Source organism: Alternaria rosae, assembly GCF_020736505.1.
Source record: "Alternaria rosae strain MPI-PUGE-AT-0040 chromosome Unknown BKA58scaffold_4, whole genome shotgun sequence".
NCBI classification, from domain to species: Eukaryota; Fungi; Ascomycota; class Dothideomycetes; order Pleosporales; family Pleosporaceae; genus Alternaria; species Alternaria rosae.
Window position 1 is genome coordinate 1,174,352 of NW_025763573.1, and position 19,892 is coordinate 1,194,243.

Sequence of the window (19,892 nt, forward strand, 5' to 3'; positions counted from 1 at the left end):
TTTCCTAACCCTAGTTTGCTGTACAGCCACCCCCGCGACGATGATATCGAGCAAACTGCGACGCCTGTCTGGCCTGTCCTCGAATCCGAAGATCTCCTTCCAGGTCCTATCAGATCTCCACTAAGACTACGAATCACAATACCTCACGTTCCACGTACCCGTCGCGGCGCCCTTCCTGATGCTTGCCAGGGATGTTGGCAGGCTAACAGACTATGAACTGTATCTCGTTCGACGGTGTAGCCTTCATGAGAAGGTATTTCTGGTCCTTGGTCCTTTGGAGATCTGCGGCATTAGTTGGATGGACGGCTTGCAGTTGGCGCACAAGATGGAAAGAGAGCCTTCTCTGAAGGGGAAACTGGAGATACTATACGAGACGGGAAGCGACGTGCCGGATACGAACATTGCTTGGTTGCGCGCTGTGTAGTAATATACCGGAATCGGATGCATCTGCTGTGCTGCGGAAGATGCTCGAATTCAACAGGGATGCCGGTATAGAGATGTGGGACGTCGCCAAGTACAACTCGGAGCATAAAAGAGACTTGAGGTGGCTCTTGAATGCAGTCAACAACCCCAATGCATCACCGAGCGGCGCGTCAGCACTGAAACGTTCCAGAGCGTCAAAGCATGAGCGACAAATCGTCGTTGTCACGTCCTTCGCGCCATATTTATCTTGTTCTTTAGACCCTTGGCACGTAGATGCGCCTTGGGCATCAGCGTACGGGACCGATCTGCTACACAACCCTCATTTTCGCAGTGTGAAGATGTGGATGTCGGGTATGACAGGCCGAACATGTGAGTTCAAGCGAGGCGACATAGTGGTTGTGAGCAACCAGCGGGGCCGAGAGAGCGAGTATGCAACTGGTCTTCTGAAAAAAGGCATGTCCGATGAGCAGAAGACCGGCCTATTCGACGGCATGCGGGGGGTCAAGATTTAAAAACTCTTCAAGTTATCTAGCCAACAGCAGGATTCACGTCAACATTGACCAAGCCGCTAACAACAACTCGTTGTGCACCCAAGCCTGAATGCGAGGTACGACGCGAAAATGCGAGCCCCACATATGTATGCTGACCAATCCGACACCGCGCCCTTTGACATGCACCAGCATGTGGTCACACTTTTGCATCGTCATACTTGCTGCGTAGTACATGCAACGTAGCAAGTAAGGAGATTCATCCTGATAGTAATTTTTAGACATCCTATAACTAGCAGGATCATCGCTAGAGCGTCCCACAACAATTATAGAATCGTTTCCGATCTCAAGACCTACGATGTCTTCTTCCACCGAGACCGTAACTCTGACGGCATCGTGTCTCTGTGGCGCTCATAACTATAGTACTACCTTTCCTGCATCCACTCTTCCCTTATCAGGGCATGTGTGCCACTGCACGACCTGTCGGCACTTGTGCGGCTCGCTCCACACCTCGCTCACATCATGGCCTGAGCCTCGCGCCAACGTCGACACTTCCAGCCTCAAGACGTTCAGCTGCTGGGAGCGCTTCGATCTGTTGTTCTGCCCCACTTGTTCAAGCCCAGTTTTCTGTGCCTTCAAAGATCCGGCCAGGAATTTGGGAGTGGTCACTGGTGCGCTCGGTAACGCGAACGTCGGAGATCGCCAATTGATCAAGTTCGGTGGGCAGGGCTTTGTGGCCGACACAGAGGATGGAGGTGCGAGTTCATGGCTCTGTGTTCTCAATGGCGATGGGGAGGATCTGAAGAGTTACGAGGGAGTAGTAGCCGGCCGTGGTCCAGGGGCGGAGGAATTACCTGAAGACTGGCCACGATCTTCTACTCTTTCGGAACTGAAGGCGAAGGAGGAAGATGATGTACCCATACGCTGCAAATGCGGTGGGGTAGATCTGGTCCTCCACCGCGGCGACTACAAACATATGGCCGAAGAAGAGCTTCTCTCCAACGTCGAACCCGTTAGTAGGAAGCTCAAAGCTGGCTTTTGCGGATGCAACAGCTGCAGACTGCAGAGCGGGAGTGACGTCTTCAACTGGACGTACGCGGAGACAAGGTACATACACTTTGGAAAGGATAGCAGTAAAGCCTTTCCCAAAGACATGTACGCCCTCAACGAACTCATCGACGCGAAAGACCCCGCTGTGGGTACGCTGAAGTACTACAACTCTTCGCCCGATGTCTATCGCCACTTCTGCGACACCTGTTCCGCAGTGGTTTTCTACACTACTGGCAAACGACCGCAGATCTTCGATATCGCTATTGGTCTTTTGGAGTCCAAGGATGGAGCTCGAGTTGAGAACATGCTGTATTGGCCTTTTGGAATGACGTTCAGTTTCCAGGAAGATGGCGATGGTGGGTGGCGACAGAGTGTGTACGAGAGGTTGAGAAGTAAGGCGGAGGAGTGGCGCATTGCGAGGGGATACCCGAAGAATTGGAAGAGCAGCGCAGAGTATCAAGACATCAAATGAGAGTCGTCCGAAACTGAGCTTGTCATGTTCACCGGAGGAGAACTTTTCACCGCGGCCCTTGTCACAAGTGTAGACGAAAATATTATCGGGATATGCATGTGCCACACGCATCTATCCATCCGCATCAGGAAACGCTGACTGTAGTATCTACTGTTATTTTTTACCCAGTGGTAGAGTCACAGATTCTCTCTGGCTGTCAACAGTTCACACGTTATTCCACTGAGTTTCATCTGGAGGCGCTATGTTCTAGTTGGTATGACGTTGTTAGTGCGGCGAGGGCCTTCGCACGCGCAGTGCAAGTGATGACTTCCCTGTCGTAAGCTGAACTGGTGCACTATCATGCGCGCAGTCACCGTGATTTCCCATTTGGGCAATCCTCTCACTCACCTCTGCAACTAGCTCTGCAACCGACTTTGCAACCATCAATTCTACCACTATCTTTACCACCAATTCACAAACATGGACTCCTCCGCTCCATTGTCCGATCAAGTGCCCGCTGTTAAACGTCTCCCTAACGTCTCCCCCAGACCCCCATCTGAACTCTTCCGCGTGGTTAAGACAATCTCCGCGCCGACATCTTCCTCGGGAGTGTACCTCTGCCTACCACGCGCGCTTCCCCCTCCATTCGAGCCATCAAATAAGATTGATCCAGAAGTTTCTGAAGAGACCATCGAAACCCACGACGCCTTCAAGACAATATCTGGAAATGCGCGCCTCCAACAGCAGCTGCCGTTGCTCACATACAAGAACCTGGGCGACTTCTTGTACAAGAGCATGCAGGAAAATTGCACATCTGCGCTGCCAGAGCAGCACTTAAAGGTGCTACCGCAACTTTTCGTGGTCAAGACACGAAAAGACACGGTTGAGCTTCGCAATGAGGCGTCGCAATTCGAGGAGCATGATAAGAGGGACAAAGCTTCGCTGTTCGTCGGCTCATATGTACTACGCGCTGAGTACTCTGACTCGCCATTCACTTCGTACATCTGTCTCCGCCCCATCTTCGGCCCCATTTTGGCGCAGTTCGGCGAGGCGAGCAATAAGGATGACCAGGGCGGTATTCCCAGCTGGTTTGTTTCGCATATTTTTATGGGCTTGATAGATGCCGTGGACTTCCTACACGAGGAGGGTTTGGTGCACGGGAGGATTGAGGCATCGAACATCATGCTCAATCTCTACCCTACGGTCATGCACCATCGGTACCGCGGCTATCCAGACATCCTGCTTATAGACTTCTCTGCAACGGGCCCAAGCGATAAAGACGCCGTGGAAAGGGACAATCGTGGTATGCTCGAGGTGATGGAGCAAGTCATCTCCAAGTGGAGTGATGTTGCACCGTTCCTGGACTCAGATGATGTCGGGGACCCAATCATCGCTTTATTAGCATCCATCGAGATGACTCTCAGCAGACATTACGATGGGTATCATAGTATCTCCGATCTCCGTGACGGAGCTGAGGACATTCGACACGAAGGTCCACAGGTCATACCAAGGGACCTGATGATGTTGCTGCATGCAGACCTGACGACGGCTGCTGAACTCGACCGCGCCGTACAAGAGCCGCCCGTGGCTGAGGTATCAGCCAGTCAAGAAGAGTTGGGGGAAATTTCAGGAGACGATTCTGTGACCGTGGGTGGAAGCGACTATGGAGCGATGAATACCGGGTCTACGGACGACAAGATAAGGATCATTGAAGACCGAGATACAGAGGTTGCAGAGGACGAGATGGATGGGTGCGTAGCGGCTTCAACCACTTGAAGACCACTCTCTGATGGAGACAGAGCAGGAGAAGAACTAGAAGAAGAAGCAACACGAGACGGGTACCAAGAAAAGGATCAGGAATGACGAAGATGGAACGGAGGAAGTCAAAATGATGGCCTTGTAGGAAGCCTTAGCGACTATTCCGTCACAGTAATCATAGAATACGTATCTCCAAGTAGGACCGCGTTCACAACCACTCCTTCGGTACTGCTCTTTCCGACCATATCCTCTCACTCTCCCATGCCAGCCAATCTGATTTTGTTGTCGGTAATAGTCCCATGCCATTCACCTTCCATATACCCAATGCCAACATCAGCATGTTGCATGCAATGTAAACGAGCTTGACACCGAGAAGTCGTCCAGATGTGCCGGGTGTCTCAAAGGGAGCGAAGGTGCGTTGAAGACCTAGTACAGCGAGAACGGGAGTTTTGAAGAGCGTGAAGACCATGAAGACGGAGAAGATTTGCAGAGTGTTGCCCGTCATGTACATGCCTAACGTCATTAGTGGTTTGCTGACAGAGTACCCTGTCAGGATGACATACCAAAAGCGTTCATGGGCAGCTGCTTTGCGGGCGCGATGGCGACCTCCCACGCCTTCTTCATCTTGAGTGTATCCATCTCTTCCGGGGTCGGGGGCTGCCTCTGCGTCTTTGATGCCTGAGAACGCTCCTTCTTGGTAAGAGATGCCGTGTAGCCTGGTGGGTCTGAGAGCGAGGCGTTCTTCGGCTTGGATGCGGGCGTCGAGTTGAGGTCGAGCACCCACTGTGGGGGCGGTGGAGGCGATTTGGACATGATGGGACGTCTTTGTGATGGTGAGGTATCGGATAGCAGAGTGTGAGATGTTGTTGCGGTGGCCAGGGTCCAGGGTCTCACGATGTTGCAAGTTCGCTCGTGGTGTTGCGGAGCGGGCCTCTGGAGAGCTCCACATATGGCGGCCTTGGCGGATGCACGTCCCCTCCTCCGTGTTGACCGCTGGCAGGCTTCCTAAAAGTTACGGTTCCTTAACATCACAAATCATTTCTCTGTTCACGCCTCCCCAGCCCTGTTCCACGTTCCTCCGATATGCGCGAAACGATACGAAGCCGATAGACCAGCGAATCAGCCACCGAACCCCGCACGCTTCCTCGAGACGGCAAGGGAGGGGCGCTAAGTCGCGAGGGAGGTTATCTTGATTGTGCTACGGCAGGCACATGCATTGGGAGGACAGCCCAGCTGGCATACGCGACATCATTAGCCCAACATGAGCCAGGGCGGCCAAGATGCGAAGCTCTTTGCGAGGGTACGTCCGTCTCGTTATTCGTGCCACCCACGTCTCCGACTTGTGCAACTAGATGTTCTCCTATTCAGCCTGTCTGTCTGCTATGAGCATCCACTGCCATGATGATGTTTCTACCCTACACCTTTGACAACACACGCTTACAAAACCTCCGCACTCCCCAGGGCAAAGTTGCGGAACTCCGTGTCGAACTCAACAATGGCAACAAGAAGGACAAGAACTTCTCTCAGAAGAAGACGGCCCTCAAGAAGATTGTCGCCAACATGACCATGAGCAACAACGACATGGTCGCGCTATTCATGGACATTGTGGGCTGCATGCACATACCGAGTTTGGAGATCAAGAAGATGTGCGTAGTGAAGATTACATGAGGAAGGGCTATGCTGACGCGGGCAGGTGTTTCCTGTATCTCGTCAACTATGCCAGGATAAAACCTGACATTGCGCTCAAAGCGCTGCCCATCATACAGGAAGACATGCACGACAACAACCCCTTAGTACGAGCGCTCGCCCTACGGACCATGTCCTACGTCCACGTCCGAGAGTTCGTCGAAGCGACCGTGCCACACCTTAAGAACCTCCTCAAAGACTCAGATCCATACGTTCGAAAGACGGCAGCTTTCTGCGTGGCGAAGCTATACGATCATGACCGACACTTGGTGGAACAATCAGATCTGATCGACAGGCTGAATGGCATGTTACGAGATGAGAACCCCACAGTAGTGTCAAGCGCATTGGCAGGGCTCATGGACATCTGGGAGCGAAGTGAGAACATCAAGCTCACAATCGACTATGCCAGCGCATCCAAGATTGTCCAGATTCTGCCAGACTGCTCAGAGTGGGGACAGACATATATCCTGGAGGCTATGATGAACTATGTCCCTCAGGATACCAGCGAAGCCGCGCTTCTCGCTGAGCGCATATCGCCACGCCTTTCCCACTCGAATTCTGCCGTCGTTCTTACCTGCATTCGCGTTATTCTCTATCTAATGAACTACATTAGCGACCAGAAAGTCGTCACGTCGTTATGTAACAAGCTGTCACCACCGCTCGTTACACTCCTCTCCAAAGGACCTGAGATCCAGTACCTAGCACTACGCAATGCGCTCCTGATCCTGCAGCGCAGGCCAGAGGTATTGCGGAACGATATCCGCGTCTTCTTCTGCAAATACAACGACCCTATATACGTCAAAGTGACGAAGCTTGAGCTCATCTTTATGCTGGCGACGGAGAGGAATATCAAGGAAGTGCTGACAGAGCTTTCTGAGTAAGTTCCTGAAAGTCACTTTGAATATGGGTAACTGACTCTACGACAGATACGCTACTGAGATCGACGTCGACTTTGTGCGCAAGTCCGTACGCGCCATTGGCAAACTTGCCATCAAAATCGCGCCGGCTGCACAGTTGTGCATCAGCACCCTTCTCTCGCTCGTCAGCACGAAAGTCTCATACATCGTACAAGAGGCGACCGTTGTCATCCGCAATATCTTCCGGAAATACCCCAACCAATACGAGTCGATTATTTCAACATTGTGTGAGAACCTAGACTCACTGGATGAACCAGAAGCGAAAGCCGCTATGATCTGGGTTATTGGGCAATACGCAGACCGAATAGAAGACTCGGATGTCTTGTTAGAAGACTTCCTGGATACCTTCCAAGAAGAGACCCATGAGGTGCAATTGGCATTGCTCACTGCCACCGTCAAGCTGTTCATTCAGAGACCTACTCGCGGCTCCAACCTAGTACCCAAGGTACTCAAGTGGGCAACTGAGGAAACAGACAACCCTGATCTTCGTGACCGAGGCTACATGTACTGGCGTCTCCTCTCCTCGGCACCCGAAGAAGCGAAGAAGGTCGTCATGGGCGAGAAGCCCCCCATTACTGCCGAGGAGTCCGAGAAACTCGACCCTGGTACCCTGGAGGAGATGTGTCTCAACGTCGGCACATTAGCTACTGTGTACCTCAAGCCAGTCAACCAAGTCTTCCGCAGCGCTCGTCCACGTAAACTGCAAGACTCGCCCGCGCTCCAAAAGCACGAACTACCTACTGTCAAAGCAGCACAGCAGGCTCGAGACCGCTCAACCGCCGAACGTTCGCGACTCGACACCGCTACTAACGGTAACGGATCACTTTCGCCGACGAACGGCAATGGCATGGCGAACGCTGTTAGCGATGCAGACATGTACTTTGCTAGTGTAGGGAGGCAAAGCACTTTCGGTGGCAGTCCTATTGCGGATCAAGTTGGCGGCGGTGCTGGAGGCGGATGGGTGGTCAATCAGAATGAGCCACAGCACATGGTTTTGAGCCCCGGGGCAAACGACGGGAATCAGGATCTTTTACTTTAAAAGGGACAGTCAGTATTAGTAGATGTTTGTAGATAGTGTAATGATCACGGGGAGATGTACATCACACAAAAAAGCTTGACAGAAGTGAGATTTCCATGCTACGTCAATGGTAGCAGACGCTTTCAACTGTGTGAGCCATAGGTATGCTAGGCCTTCATCGCCTGTACGTCTCGATGGGTAAATCAATATGGTGTATGTGTGAAGTATACACATCCTCAAACTTGAACCTGAAAATCATATCCTAATAGTCGCCCACCCAGATCATCATTCCCTCATCTGCAGGTGGTACAGCACACGAGTAGACCCGTGATGCCATTTCGACCACCGCCTAGTCATCAGCCAAAAGTGGTGCCCTCTCCCTGTCCTCGCTGACGATCTGACCACGGGGGAAGGGATCGCGTCCGAGCAAGCCAGGCATACCCACAGCAAGGGAGAGAACGAAGAGCAGACCGCCGATCGTGAAAGCGAAGACCCATTGGAGCTGGAAGAGATGTGGGCGAGTAAGGAACTGTCCGACACCGGTCGCTAGAAATTATGTTAGCAAGACCATTCTTTTGTAATAGGAGAGGAAAAGGACAAAACTTACAGAAAGACAGTACACTCAGGGCAAAACCCATGGTGTAATCCTTGTACGCGACCAAGAAGAACATGCCATACCCAAGCCATCCCCAAATAAACACATTCGCCACAATCCTCGCCGCAAAGTGGTTCGAATGGACCGCAATAGCGCCAACCCAGTACAACGCAACAAAGTTCCACGCAAGCGGTCCACTCACAGTACCCACATGGATCGTCCTCGGGGCAGCAGAGTGGCGGAAATAAGCCAAGCTAAGATTGCCAAAGTTGAGCACCAACAAGAAAAGTGCAAGCCAAAAGTGCGAGCGAGTGAACAAATGAACAAAGCCAAAGAGAAGAAGGTTGTTGGCAATGAAGTGCGAACCCAGGTTTGCAGCCGCAGTGACGTACGTCTCGTCGCTCATGTACAGGGCATATGCGTAGCCGGCCTGCAGGATGAAGATGATGAGCGCGTAGATGGAGGTGAAGATGCTGGACTGCGCGAACGGAGTTTGCGGGTTGTTGTGCCAGAACTTGTGCGAGTGTGGGCCTGAGGGCGCGGCGAAGGTGGTGTAGATGGCGGAGATGACGAGCAGGAGCCATGAGATTGTGGTCGTGATCTTGTAGAGGAGGATGGACTGGTCCGAGTGCGAGGTGCGTTTTGCGAAGGGATTGAGCGTGCTGCTGCCGCCGTTGGAGTCGTTGGCGGGGGCGGCGTCGGCCATGGTTGTGAGGTTTGTTTGGGGTGTAGATGGAAACTTTTGGTGTGGATGTCGATGGTGTTGTCGAAGGGAGGGAGGCAAAAGGGTAGGAGAAGAAGGGAACAAGTTGAACAAAGGAAGAGTAGAGTGGAAGGTTCGATCAAGGTCAATCGGGTACTTGCACCTTAGCCCACGCTTATGCCCTAATCAAGTACCGGACCCAGCAAACAAACCACGTCCAAGCGTCCTGTCAAAAGGTGCACAGGCAGGAGCGAAGGAGAAGCGTACCAACCTTTCCGTCGGATCAGCCACCTAAGTACACTACTTCTACTCGCACCACCTCCTCTCCCATCCTCATGTACGTTTCACCCTCCTACACGATCTTCCCAGGCAACCAACTAAACGACGCAATCAAGGCCGCGACCCAGAAGTACGTCACGCCCCGTGTACGCTAAGACCCTTGGACGTGCATGATGCGCATGTCGCGCGTTGGCCTGCCCCGCACCGAAACCTTGTCCCATGATACGGAATGCACGCTAATCATTGGTTCCCGCTCCTGCCCACACCGATGTTGACATGCTACACCATGTACTTGGGCGGCGGCCTGCGGGGACTGCAGTTACACCGGCGCTGAGTACGGGATTCGGACGGGCGCTTAGGCAGGGTTTCTTACCCTGGTGGTTGTGGCGATTGTGGGAGGGGTGTATTGGTACTCTGGGTGGTGTTGGAACTTCGATCCCGCGGGGTCGGGTCAGCTCTGATACATTGAGAGTTGTTTAGACGGTGCAGGTAACCATAGAGTATGGTCCAGAGTCAACTGTAGTATGGAAAATTTCGTATTACATCCTTCGCATACTCGCCTTCGGGGGTATCTATCTTCTACATGCGCATATTCTAAAGTAGAGCCACAATCGACGATCCGCCCCACAGAAATTCTACAAAGACAACTCCAAATAGTCACGGCTAATGCGCCGATTCGCTAAATTGAAATCGAGTCCACCAATAAACACCAATCCGGAAAACGTCAGGTATAGTCTGCCTTGCGTAAGCCGGCAATAACCACTGATTAACGCGACCGCGGTATCGCGTCGCGGTACGCGTGATCAAAGAATGAAAGCAAAACGCAACCGAGTAGAGGGGCTGTAGTGCTGAAATACTCTAACGAGCTGGCGTGTCGGGTATGTCCCAGACATCCCTCCCATTTCCCTCTTTCTTCAATTCGGCATCGGCATCCTCCGGTCTAGCAGGCGCGTTCATGTCTCCGTTCGAGTTTGATGCAAACGGTATCGCGCCGTTTGATGTGAAGACAGGCAAATCGGCCCTCTTGCTTGGCGGTGACATGAGTGGAACTCCAGGCATGGTCGTATCCTCAGCATGTGTATTGGCAACCCACTGCAAAGTTGCCGAGGCCTGAGGATCTGATGTGTCGTGCGGAGTTACGAACTCTGAGTTTCCGCCAAAATTCTGCGCAGTGTAGTTGACAAATTCTGAAAGATTCGATGGTGGTGGAGGAGGAGGCGTGTCGGCGCGGGAAGGTGGTGAAACATCCTTGAGCGGCTCCGTTACAGTGACGAAAGATGGCTATAGAAGTGGAGGTACGATGTCAGTTCATGTCTCACATGCATCTCGTACGGTCAAAACTTACCATAGGTAGCTGTTCACGAATTTGCTCGGGTGTTATAGCCATATCATGCAACCCAGTGGGCGGTTGCACGATTCCGCCAGATATTCGACGATCGATGGGAGGTTGTTCCATGGGAGCTTGCAATTCCTGCTGTAGCAAGACAGTAGAAGAATCCATCTGTACTGGCTGAGGCTGCTCGAGCGGTGCAGCAGCAGCGACCTGCATCTGCGGCGCCTCAGGGACTGGGGATGCAGGTTTGGAAGTCTTTGCTGGGCGACCAGGACCCCTTTTGGCGGTTGTCGCGGCTTTGGTAGATGGCTTTGTCGGAGGAGCGCGAGCAGCCGGTGGCTTTCGGGCAGTGGTCCTTTTCGGTGCTTCGGAAGCCTTCAATTTCTCAGCCTTCTCCCTCTCCCGTGCATCATATTCCTCTTTTGAGGGCATCTTCAACGTAACCCGCTTTAGGCCTGAAGTAAGTGCATCCATGCCATCATTCTCCTTGTCTTTAGGTGCATTGGGCTTGACAGATTGGGTTGAAGGCATTTTCGTGACAGCTGGGCGTGGGGGCGCACGAGCTGCTGCTGCTGCCGTCGTTGTCGAGCCTCGAGCCTTCTTCATGGCAACTCCGTTCGCTGGAGCTGCAGAAGGCGCAACACTTCTCCGGCTTGCTGCTACACTTGGCGCACGACTAATACCCCTGTTGTCGCCTATGGAAGAGACGCTCGAAGCAATGCTCATGCGACGAGAAGCGGAGCGTGCTGGAGCTGGAACTTCTGAGCTGGCTGGGGCAAAGTCCGCTATGGTCTGCCGCCTATTCGCCCGTGATTCTACGCGAGATGTCTTTTCATCGTCCGAACCAGGCTCAGCGTAGGAGGGAGCGGCTTTACGACCACGCAGCTGTCGTCCTGACGTATCTGTGCGGGTTGGAACCGCAGCAGATGCAGCAGGCTTCTCCTTTTTGGCTTTGACCTCAGCCAAATCCTCTGGTCGGTGGCTATGAGTTTGGCGATCCGATGGTACCAGTAAGCTACGCAGAGCATGTGCGGCAGTAGCCCAGTCGACCTCCGGCGGCGGCGGGGTAGGCGCTCTCAGTGGATTCGAGGCGTACTTAGCGGAAAGGCTACGATTGATTTTGGTTGGATCCACAACTTTCGCTACGTAGGACTGGGTGGGTGAAGAAAAATGGGCCAGACGGTCAGTGCGTGTTGTCTTCGAGACATGTACAGGCGGAGGCGGAACGAGGCCGTCCAGTTCGGACAGACGATCTGTATGCCACCATAGAGGATCGTAGCTGACGGGCGTGAGCTCTGCTTCGACAGACTGCATGGGAACGTCTTCATCCTGTATGCTGATTCCACTCAGTCTGTTGCGCATAGAGTGAGAGAGGCCTGTGGATGGTTCTGAGGCCTTCAGGACTTGGCCGTCCACGAGCCCACTCAAATGGCTGAATACACCACTAGTGAGTGCTCGATCACTGTACCCGCCCTCCAAGACTGAGATGACGCGCCCTTCTACAGATGTGCCCTCTTCTTCAGCCAACCGGACTACGTCCCGAGTGAAACGAGCGTAGAATTCAGTAGGCACGTTGACGCTATGGCGTTGCATCCCAGCAGTCTCCCATTCACTCGCATCGAAACCAGCGGACAGGAAGATGGCAGCCTTGGGGGCAGGTTGGTTCGGTGTGGTCCGTAAGCGATTGGTGTGGTGTTTGAGATATTGACGGGTCTTCTCAAGTAGTACCAAGTACTTCTCCTCGTAAATTTCCCAGAACTGCTCGGGTGTCTTCCATGATTGTAGATGGACGTTCCAAATAGACTGACCATGGGCGTTATCGATACACAGACTAGCTGCCTGGACTTTGTCGTCATCGCCGTCCTCACATGGGTATGAGTTGATGTCGTGTAAGCTGAAGTAGCCAATCGAGGTCTTTTTCCAGTTGGGAGTGTTTTTGGGCATGTTCTGGACCTTCTTGTTACGCGCCCATGTTATGGCCTGCGAGCCGTCTCCGTGATGCAGATCAAAGTCAATGATGGCCGCGTGAGTGAGTCCGTATGTCATCATAGCGTGTTCAATGCCAACGTGAACGTTATTTAGCCAGCAAAAACCAGAGGGAAAGTCGTCAGAGCAGTGGTGGCCAGGCGGACGGATGCAGACGAAAGCTCTAGAAGGACCACCGCCTAGACTTGTTCCCTGGAAGACAGCGTCCACAGCGTCCAAGACACCTCCCAGAGCACCCTGAAAGGCGTTGAGCGATTCGGGACAGAGGTAAAGGTCACCGGCATGTAGTTGTTGCTTGGGTGCTTGTCCAGGGACTGCAGGAGCGTCCCTGGCCAGCTCCTTCCCAGTTGATGCGAGCTTTCGCTCCGCGTTGTCGCAGAGTGTCTTGAGTTCGCCCATCCACTTTGTTCCGTGCACATTTGTGACGACCTGCGAAGTGATGTCGACGGCCCGCGAAGTCTTGCGAATCTTGAAAGGTATGCGTTCGGGTGGGTTATGGTGTGGATGTGGCGGGTTATCTCCCTCAGCGTGGCGCTCACCCAGCCGCACGTAGGCTGCCGATATGCCCAAGACGCTCGCCAGTATTCTCTCAGGTCGCTCCATGATCAAGCTGAGGTGGCTCTTGGATGTCTTGGGCCGTGAGAAGCGATGGCCGTAGCATTGGTCGTGCACAATGACGACGGTACCCGCGTTGACTGCGCCTGCCATGCCCTCATGTCGAGCCAGCTCCTTCTTGAAGTACTCCTCGGCGACATCACAGGCGCGCAGTGGTGGCTTCTCTTCTACATGTGTGGGGCCCAGCGGGCTCTTCGGCATGGGCGCCTGCATATTGGGATTGAACGACGACCGGCGGGAAGCGGAACTTCGAGGCGTTCCCGGTCGAGGAGGGTCGCCGCGGAGGGAGGAGGTCGAGGTTTTCCTGCCCAGGGCGGGCGTGGAGGAGCGGAAACTGGCTACGCTGGGGCTGCGCTGGATAGCATTGGCTTTGAAGTTGGGCGTCGAGGGCGTCCGGCGTAGTTCAGCGGAACTTCTTGGCGAGTTGAGGGCGGGGGACTGTGGTAGCGGGGTGTTGGAGGCCGTGTGCAGGGAGAGGCGTTTGAGCGGGTGTGAAAGGAGGTTCGCGTCGCTATTTGTTTGTCGCGCCCCGCGTGGAGTGCCAGGCCTCGCGGCGGGACTCGACCGCGGTTGGTTTGACATCTTGGCGCTCTCTGCCTGCGATGCAGGACGTCGCCCGTCGTGTGTGCGTACGGAGTCCCGTATCGTGTGTCTTGGGGTGAAAGAAGAAAGGCGCGCTATGACGGAGCCATAACGCGTGCAGGCCACTTGGGTCCAAGCAGGGTCCCGCGCCTAAGCGAGCCCCTAGGGCAGCAACGGTCATTAGGGCTGGCTCTGCACATGTGCCATCTTGACATTGGAACTAGTCCTTACAAGGAGATTTCGTCAATGAACTATCCGACAGCATCTGTCATGTCCTATCCTGCATTGTTGTTTATGTATCAACCCGAGCTCTGCTGCAAGATCCAGCTCACACCTCCGTTCAGATCCACCAATGCCTTCTTTGCAACGCTGTGCATGGGAAAGAAGTCGGGTGCGCCATGTGGTAAACCAGTGTAAACCTCCTTCCTGGTCGGTGTACCGGCGTCTTGGAGGAGACTTTCGTAGACGAGCGCCTCATCACGAAGTGGATCAGTTCTACGTATTGTCAACACTGTTCGGCAACTACGACATGTCGCACTTACCCCATAACCTGCAGATACGTAGCGGGTTGGCCGCTATGGGTCTTCCAGATCAACGGACTCATCAACGGTGACCATGGGTCCGGTTTGTAGTTGTCGAGGAACCATTCAACGGATTGTCGGCTCAGTACCAGGCCGTCTTTATGATCCTCCCAGCTGGATACGTGTGGTTTGTACTTTTCGGGCATTGCTTCGGGATGACACAGCTGGGCAGACAGCAGGACAACTCCAGTCACCTTCGGGGTCAAATTGTCATCAACAACCTGGTGAGCTGCTACAGCTGCGAGATTGCTTCCAGCCGACGTCCCTCCTACGATGAAGCCTTTGGATGGGTTACCGCCCAACGATGCTGCGTTCTCTGCACACTGACGATACACAAATTAGCCTCTCGGGGTTGGAAGCAATGATGTTTCATATACTTACCCATTTGACTGCATCAATAGCGTCATGCGCGGCAGTGGGTAAGACGTGCTCAGGTCCATACCTGTACCCAACGCTTACCACCGTGAAGCCCAACTCTTTTACCAATACTTCCGCCATACCCTCGCCATATTCTGGCATTCCAAAACTCCATCCTCCGCCGTGGAAGTATATATACAATGGCCCTGGCTCTTTGCCCTCTGAACGGTATACGAGCGAACGCACAGATGTGCCATCGCGTGTCGGGATCTGAATTTCGGATTTGTGATACCCGGTCCAATCCGGGAAGTTCACAATTCCGGCTGCGACCATCTGAGCGATTTGCTCATTGAAAGACTGACGTAACTCGACAGCTGTGGAGTAGTCTGCGAAAGACTTGCTCGGCGGTAAATGCGGTAGCAGCTTACTCTGTTAGCGAAGTGCGTAAAGGGACACGCCGGTGGTTTGTACAGCTTCCATCTCGGCATCCATCTTGCTGTACTCCTTCCATGTTGATGAGTCGATCGGCATTATTACTTGCTCTTCGGAAACAATCTGCGAAGATGAAAGAAGAAAGCTCGGAAGTTTGTGAAGAGGTTGTGAAGAGGACTGTTGGCGGTCGCGGGCCTTATACGGTACCCAACTTACGCCTTGCATTAGGTAGGCACGCCTGATATAACAGCCAAGCAGGCAACTTCGTACACGCTTTCGACAGCTGGACCTACCCAGTCCAATCAGCACGAGTAGCGAATACTAGTCGTTAGTCACTGATTGTACACATGCAGACGCCAAGAATGACTTCCTATTGATCTAGTCTACGCTGCTTGGGTAGAGTGGCCAGAATTCGTGTCGCAGTTTACTGCATACATACTATTACATCGTAACAAGTAACTGTTTTCTGATACAACGTATGCTTGTGCTATTATAGCATCTTTTCCTTCATAGAATGCCATACAGATTGTAGCTTCCCCGGGTGATGATTCATACTGTTGCGTCGTCAGGTTTATACTTGTCGACGGCAAAGCATCTAGGAGCTCTTCATGGGAGGTTGCCGGCCGATTTGTAGGCTCAGTGAGCGCTTTCGCTTCAACGGTATATCATCTTTATGCTTGTCGGAGTCTTGGTTCTGTTCCACATCAGCTGAGGGATCATGTGTTGGGATGCTGGCTTCATGCGCAGAAATATCATTCGTTTCATTGGCGTCGCTCTCAGGCTCAGTATCGCCGCCGGTATGCTCGTCTATAGCGATTCCAGTCTCTGCCATGGAAAAAGAAAGTCCAGCATGTGCCTGACCGGCCTCTTCCGCTAGCGTTTGGGGAAGATCTGGAACAGTGCCATTGACATCTCCACCGATTTGTAGAGATTTATCTTGATATTTATTCTTTGCCGATGCATGTTGAATCTCCCTCTCACTGTCTCTCTGCTCGTACGTAAGTAAGTGTCTCAGCCTGTTGTCATGGCGCAATTGAACGTACCTGCTGCATCTCCTCTTGGAACGAATTCACCACTTTGGCATACTTTTTGCCTACCAATTTACGAAGCTGTGGGAAGATCATGCGCAGCTTTATGCACTCGTCCGTTGTCGCAAGCCGGGTTGAGGCAATATGTCGAAGTGTACAGTCAGTAGTGAGTTGTCCAGGGTACATCTCCTCCTCGTTCGCTACCTTTTGACGAAACTCTACCAGCCGATCGTACAACGCTCTGGAATCAGTATCTAGGCTTGTTGGTATCTCATCGTCTTCCTCTATCGAAAAGAACCAGCTTGCTTGTCGACTCGGGCCATTTGGGTGAATGAATTGTAAATTAATTGGCTTGGGCTCAGGAATAACACCTGAAGCGTATTCGCTGTAAACCCTAGTTTCCTCTACCCGTGCTGGTAGGGGCGGACAAGGCTGCATCATAACTCCTGCATATGCGTCTGCAACGGCGTATGCCCTAAGCTCTGAGCTGAGTGACGCAGCCAACCCTAGTGCATGTGCTCAGTTTTCTTCAACGTATATCCCGAGACGTACTTCTCGACCAGGCCTCTGAGATGGATGAGTGCTACTCTTCCCTTGAGGACATCGGTTTCTGGCCAAACCCATTCCATGTCAAAGCCCACAACAGCCTCATCGAGAAATTCGCGCGCGAGTTGTTCAGATTTGGATAGGTTATCGCTGTAAAGAATCTCAGGGGGAAGATCTTGCGGACCTTGGAAACAATCGTGGCTGAACAGCACCCGAGAGCCATTGGGCTTTGGCCTCAGAGGGAAGGAGCGAGGCCATGGGGGTCCACGGCGCCGGTCATTACCGCTGCTGCCATCACTTAGTTGGCTTTGATGGCAGAAACTTTGCAAAAAGCATGCGTAGCAAAACCGGAAACTTCGAAAGGCGATAAGAAAGCGAAGACGAGCAGTGGGGCGGCCGTTGCTAGTCCAAGCTTAGTGTCGACCCACACGCCTCACTCCGCCTTCCTGGTTCGGCCCCCCGAGCCGCTCCCCTCATCAGCGGACGAGCAACGACCACCTCTTGATCCTCATTCTCGAATTGGAAGGTAAAACTCACAAGTCTCTCAAAAGCAGCGATGCTATCACGGCTGTCGAATTATATGCCTGCGACTTATTGCATGAAGTTCACCGATCGGATCTTTTTGCGCATCTAACCACGGCTAACCTTTTCCGCTGCGTTAAGACGCCATGAGATCTGACTACAGCTGAGAAATATATCTACGGGCGCGAATATAGTGTGTAGGTGCAGCAAGCTGAGGTGTCTTAAGGTTCTACGAGACGTTGTAGGCGATCTGAGTAGTAGTTCACAATCGTGGCGTGCGCCCGCGTACTTTGGAAGCGGCTTAGCCCCGATTGAGGACAGCCCCAGATCCCCATCATGCTGGCCTTGGAAAATAATCATGTAGTGGCCGCCACAACCTAGGTCTCATCGTAGATTACTCGACTGGCATCTTAACTAAATCTCGATCAGCTATGAACTTTCTATCTAGACAAGCCATGGTGTTGCTAGGAAGGTCCTCACCCTGTCTCACAGCTCGCCACTGTTCGGGATTACGCCCGGCAGGACCACATTGGCGGGCTCATACACCCTTAAAATCGTGGCAAAGAAGTGCAGGGTGTTATAAAAGAAAGTGCCCCAGAGTTGTCCTATGGGAATGTTGTTTGTCGCACCTCTTTCGTCGGCATTTGACATCCAGCCATGATGCGATTTTGTGAATTCGTTCTCCTGGGCTTCTTCCCGAGCTTATTACTTGCACAACAGACATTCGAGTCACCCGACTTCAATGTTACTGCTGCGTTATTGGACAATGGTGTAAACGTCTCTGTTATTCCGAGTCTAGCCGATCTATCCAAGCGAACCAGCTCGGGCTCTTGCTTGGTCGCTGTAAGTCTCACCTGCCTTTGTGCGTTATCCTTTGCCAAGTATGATACTGACTACTACTTTAGTGTAGCTCTCTTAAACGCATCTTTGGTGATGCGAAGGTTGAGACTCAAGAAGAAACAGGTTATGGCGCAGCTGTAAACTACTTCTGGTCACAGCAACAGCGCGAAGCACAACCGTATTGCGTCTTCAAACCTGAAGAAGCACTTGACGTTTCCACACTCGTTCTGCTATCGCGCCTTACTCAATGCCCTTTCGCAGTAAGAAGTGGAGGACATGCAGCATTTACCGGTGCATCGAGCAATGATGGTGGCATCACTGTTATCTTTGAACGCATGAAGAAGATCACCCTGTCGGAAGACAAGAAGGTTGCTGCGATTGAACCTGGTAACCTTTGGTACGACATCTACTCAACTCTTGCCGAGGACAATCTTGCGGTGATAGGTGGCCGCGTCTCTGCTATTGGTATCGGAGGTCTCACGACAGGAGGCGGCATCTCGTTCTTCTCTAACGAATACGGTTGGGCATGCGACAACGTTGCGTCTTTCGAGGTCGTTACCGCTTCGGGTCGCATCGTACAAGCTAGTCCAAAGTCGTACCCAGACCTGTACTGGGCATTGAGAGGTGGCGGCAATAATGTCGGGATTGTCACAACCTTCAATCTCGAAACTTTCGCTCACGGCCCGTTAATGCTTGGTGGACAGAGAAGGTTCTTCGAGACTAGTTTCCCTGCTGCCATCGATGCCTTCGTGAACTTGGGGTCGAACAAAAATGCCGATCCAAAAGCTGCTCAGTTCTTGGCCATCTTCCTGGATGCCGCTACGAACACAAGGATCGCGGTTGCTGAGCTGGAGTACTCTGACCCGGTTATCGATGCGCCAGTCTTCGACGAGTACCGCAAAGTTCCCGCCTTCCAGGACACTTTACAGTTGAATACCCTGGCCAACTTCACGCAAATGCTGAATGAAAGCAACCCCAAAGGCTATCGGGACTCATATTGGACTGCTTCATCCAAACTGGACTATGAGATGGTCGAGTTCATGTTCGAGGCCACCTTTGAAGAATTTGAGAAGATCAGAGATGTTGCCGGTATCCTACCTGCAAACACCTTCCAGGTCATCACCGTCGCACAACTCGAGCAGATGCAGAAGAAGGGCGGGAACGCACTGGGCCTTTCACCTTCCGACGGGCCAATTCTCCTCATGAACTTGAGTAGCCGCTGGGACAAAAAGGAGGACGATGAGCGCGTGTTGAAGGCGAACGCAAACATTGTCAGGAAGATGGAGGCCGAGGCGAAGCGCAGGGATATGGTCAATGACTACATCTACATGAACTACGCCAGTCAGTTTCAGAATGTCGTTGAGAGCTATGGGGAAAGTGCGGACAAGCTGAGGGCTATCGCGCGCAAGTACGATCCGACAGAGGTTTTCCAGAAGCTGCAGCCGGGCTACTTCAAGCTGCAGGGGCCGCCGAATAGTAACTGGCCATGATGTCTACGTTCGTAAGGAAGAATCATAGAATGAAGATATGTGACAAGATTGCTGCAATATATTTGTATCGGCTTAAGCAGCAGTTCCATTGGGCGAATGCGTTGGGCGAAAAGTGCAGGACGTGACCACGCGGCGTTCTTTCAATCCGTTCACACCTGGGCAAGCGTAAAGAAGGAATACAGGGCGAGAGGTCCGATTATTAATACCGTAAG

At 52.7% G+C, this 19,892-nt stretch overlaps 10 protein-coding genes across 10 annotated transcripts; 5 read left to right on the forward strand and 5 right to left on the reverse strand.

Annotated features, from left to right (window-relative positions):
• The first annotated feature begins 340 nt into the window (after positions 1-340).
• Positions 341-1,102, forward strand: BKA58DRAFT_148277 (uncharacterized protein). Its single transcript, XM_046164735.1, has one exon. It carries the CDS (start codon positions 465-467, stop codon positions 933-935), a length of 471 nt encoding a protein of 156 aa, XP_046026151.1. The 5' UTR covers positions 341-464; the 3' UTR covers positions 936-1,102.
• On the forward strand, positions 1,093-2,662 carry BKA58DRAFT_148248 (uncharacterized protein). The gene has a single exon (XM_046164732.1). It carries the CDS (start codon positions 1,270-1,272, stop codon positions 2,431-2,433), a length of 1,164 nt encoding a protein of 387 aa, XP_046026152.1. The 5' UTR covers positions 1,093-1,269; the 3' UTR covers positions 2,434-2,662.
• BKA58DRAFT_148254 (uncharacterized protein) lies at positions 2,663-4,283 on the forward strand. Its single transcript, XM_046164733.1, has one exon. The coding sequence runs from the start codon at positions 2,893-2,895 to the stop codon at positions 4,186-4,188; it is 1,296 nt and encodes a 431-aa protein (XP_046026153.1). The 5' UTR covers positions 2,663-2,892; the 3' UTR covers positions 4,189-4,283.
• Positions 4,284-4,378: 95 nt separating this feature from the next.
• Positions 4,379-4,983, reverse strand: BKA58DRAFT_312248 (transmembrane protein 85; the record flags this gene model as incomplete). The annotated part of the gene is made up of 2 exons (XM_046167370.1): positions 4,379-4,683; positions 4,734-4,983. 2 exons carry the CDS (start codon positions 4,981-4,983, stop codon positions 4,379-4,381), a joined length of 555 nt encoding a protein of 184 aa, XP_046026154.1.
• Positions 4,984-5,163: 180 nt separating this feature from the next.
• BKA58DRAFT_358799 (AP-2 complex subunit beta) lies at positions 5,164-7,884 on the forward strand. Its single transcript, XM_046168721.1, has 4 exons — positions 5,164-5,470; positions 5,632-5,816; positions 5,864-6,733; positions 6,783-7,884. The coding sequence occupies exons 1-4, from the start codon at positions 5,432-5,434 to the stop codon at positions 7,810-7,812; spliced, it is 2,124 nt and encodes a 707-aa protein (XP_046026155.1). The 5' UTR covers positions 5,164-5,431; the 3' UTR covers positions 7,813-7,884.
• Positions 7,885-7,976: 92 nt separating this feature from the next.
• BKA58DRAFT_148268 (uncharacterized protein) lies at positions 7,977-9,490 on the reverse strand. The gene is made up of 2 exons (XM_046164734.1): positions 8,399-9,490; positions 7,977-8,337 (listed from the first exon to the last, which is right to left on the reverse strand). The coding sequence occupies exons 1-2, from the start codon at positions 9,090-9,092 to the stop codon at positions 8,141-8,143; spliced, it is 891 nt and encodes a 296-aa protein (XP_046026156.1). The 5' UTR covers positions 9,093-9,490; the 3' UTR covers positions 7,977-8,140.
• A 396-nt stretch (positions 9,491-9,886) lies between these two features.
• BKA58DRAFT_382239 (histone deacetylase 6) lies at positions 9,887-13,967 on the reverse strand. The gene is made up of 2 exons (XM_046170085.1): positions 10,714-13,967; positions 9,887-10,649 (listed from the first exon to the last, which is right to left on the reverse strand). Exons 1-2 carry the CDS (start codon positions 13,882-13,884, stop codon positions 10,227-10,229), a joined length of 3,594 nt encoding a protein of 1,197 aa, XP_046026157.1. The 5' UTR covers positions 13,885-13,967; the 3' UTR covers positions 9,887-10,226.
• A 216-nt stretch (positions 13,968-14,183) lies between these two features.
• Positions 14,184-15,353, reverse strand: BKA58DRAFT_438682 (Alpha/Beta hydrolase protein; the record flags this gene model as incomplete). Its single annotated transcript, XM_046173611.1, has 4 exons — positions 14,184-14,379; positions 14,427-14,788; positions 14,847-15,245; positions 15,294-15,353. The coding sequence occupies 4 exons, from the start codon at positions 15,351-15,353 to the stop codon at positions 14,184-14,186; spliced, it is 1,017 nt and encodes a 338-aa protein (XP_046026158.1).
• A 271-nt stretch (positions 15,354-15,624) lies between these two features.
• BKA58DRAFT_148325 (uncharacterized protein) lies at positions 15,625-16,903 on the reverse strand. The gene is made up of 2 exons (XM_046164736.1): positions 16,298-16,903; positions 15,625-16,242 (listed from the first exon to the last, which is right to left on the reverse strand). Exons 1-2 carry the CDS (start codon positions 16,721-16,723, stop codon positions 15,850-15,852), a joined length of 819 nt encoding a protein of 272 aa, XP_046026159.1. The 5' UTR covers positions 16,724-16,903; the 3' UTR covers positions 15,625-15,849.
• Positions 16,904-17,947: 1,044 nt separating this feature from the next.
• On the forward strand, positions 17,948-19,757 carry BKA58DRAFT_358810 (FAD binding domain-containing protein). The gene is made up of 2 exons (XM_046168723.1): positions 17,948-18,193; positions 18,256-19,757. The coding sequence occupies exons 1-2, from the start codon at positions 18,008-18,010 to the stop codon at positions 19,678-19,680; spliced, it is 1,611 nt and encodes a 536-aa protein (XP_046026160.1). The 5' UTR covers positions 17,948-18,007; the 3' UTR covers positions 19,681-19,757.
• The last annotated feature ends 135 nt before the right edge of the window (positions 19,758-19,892 follow it).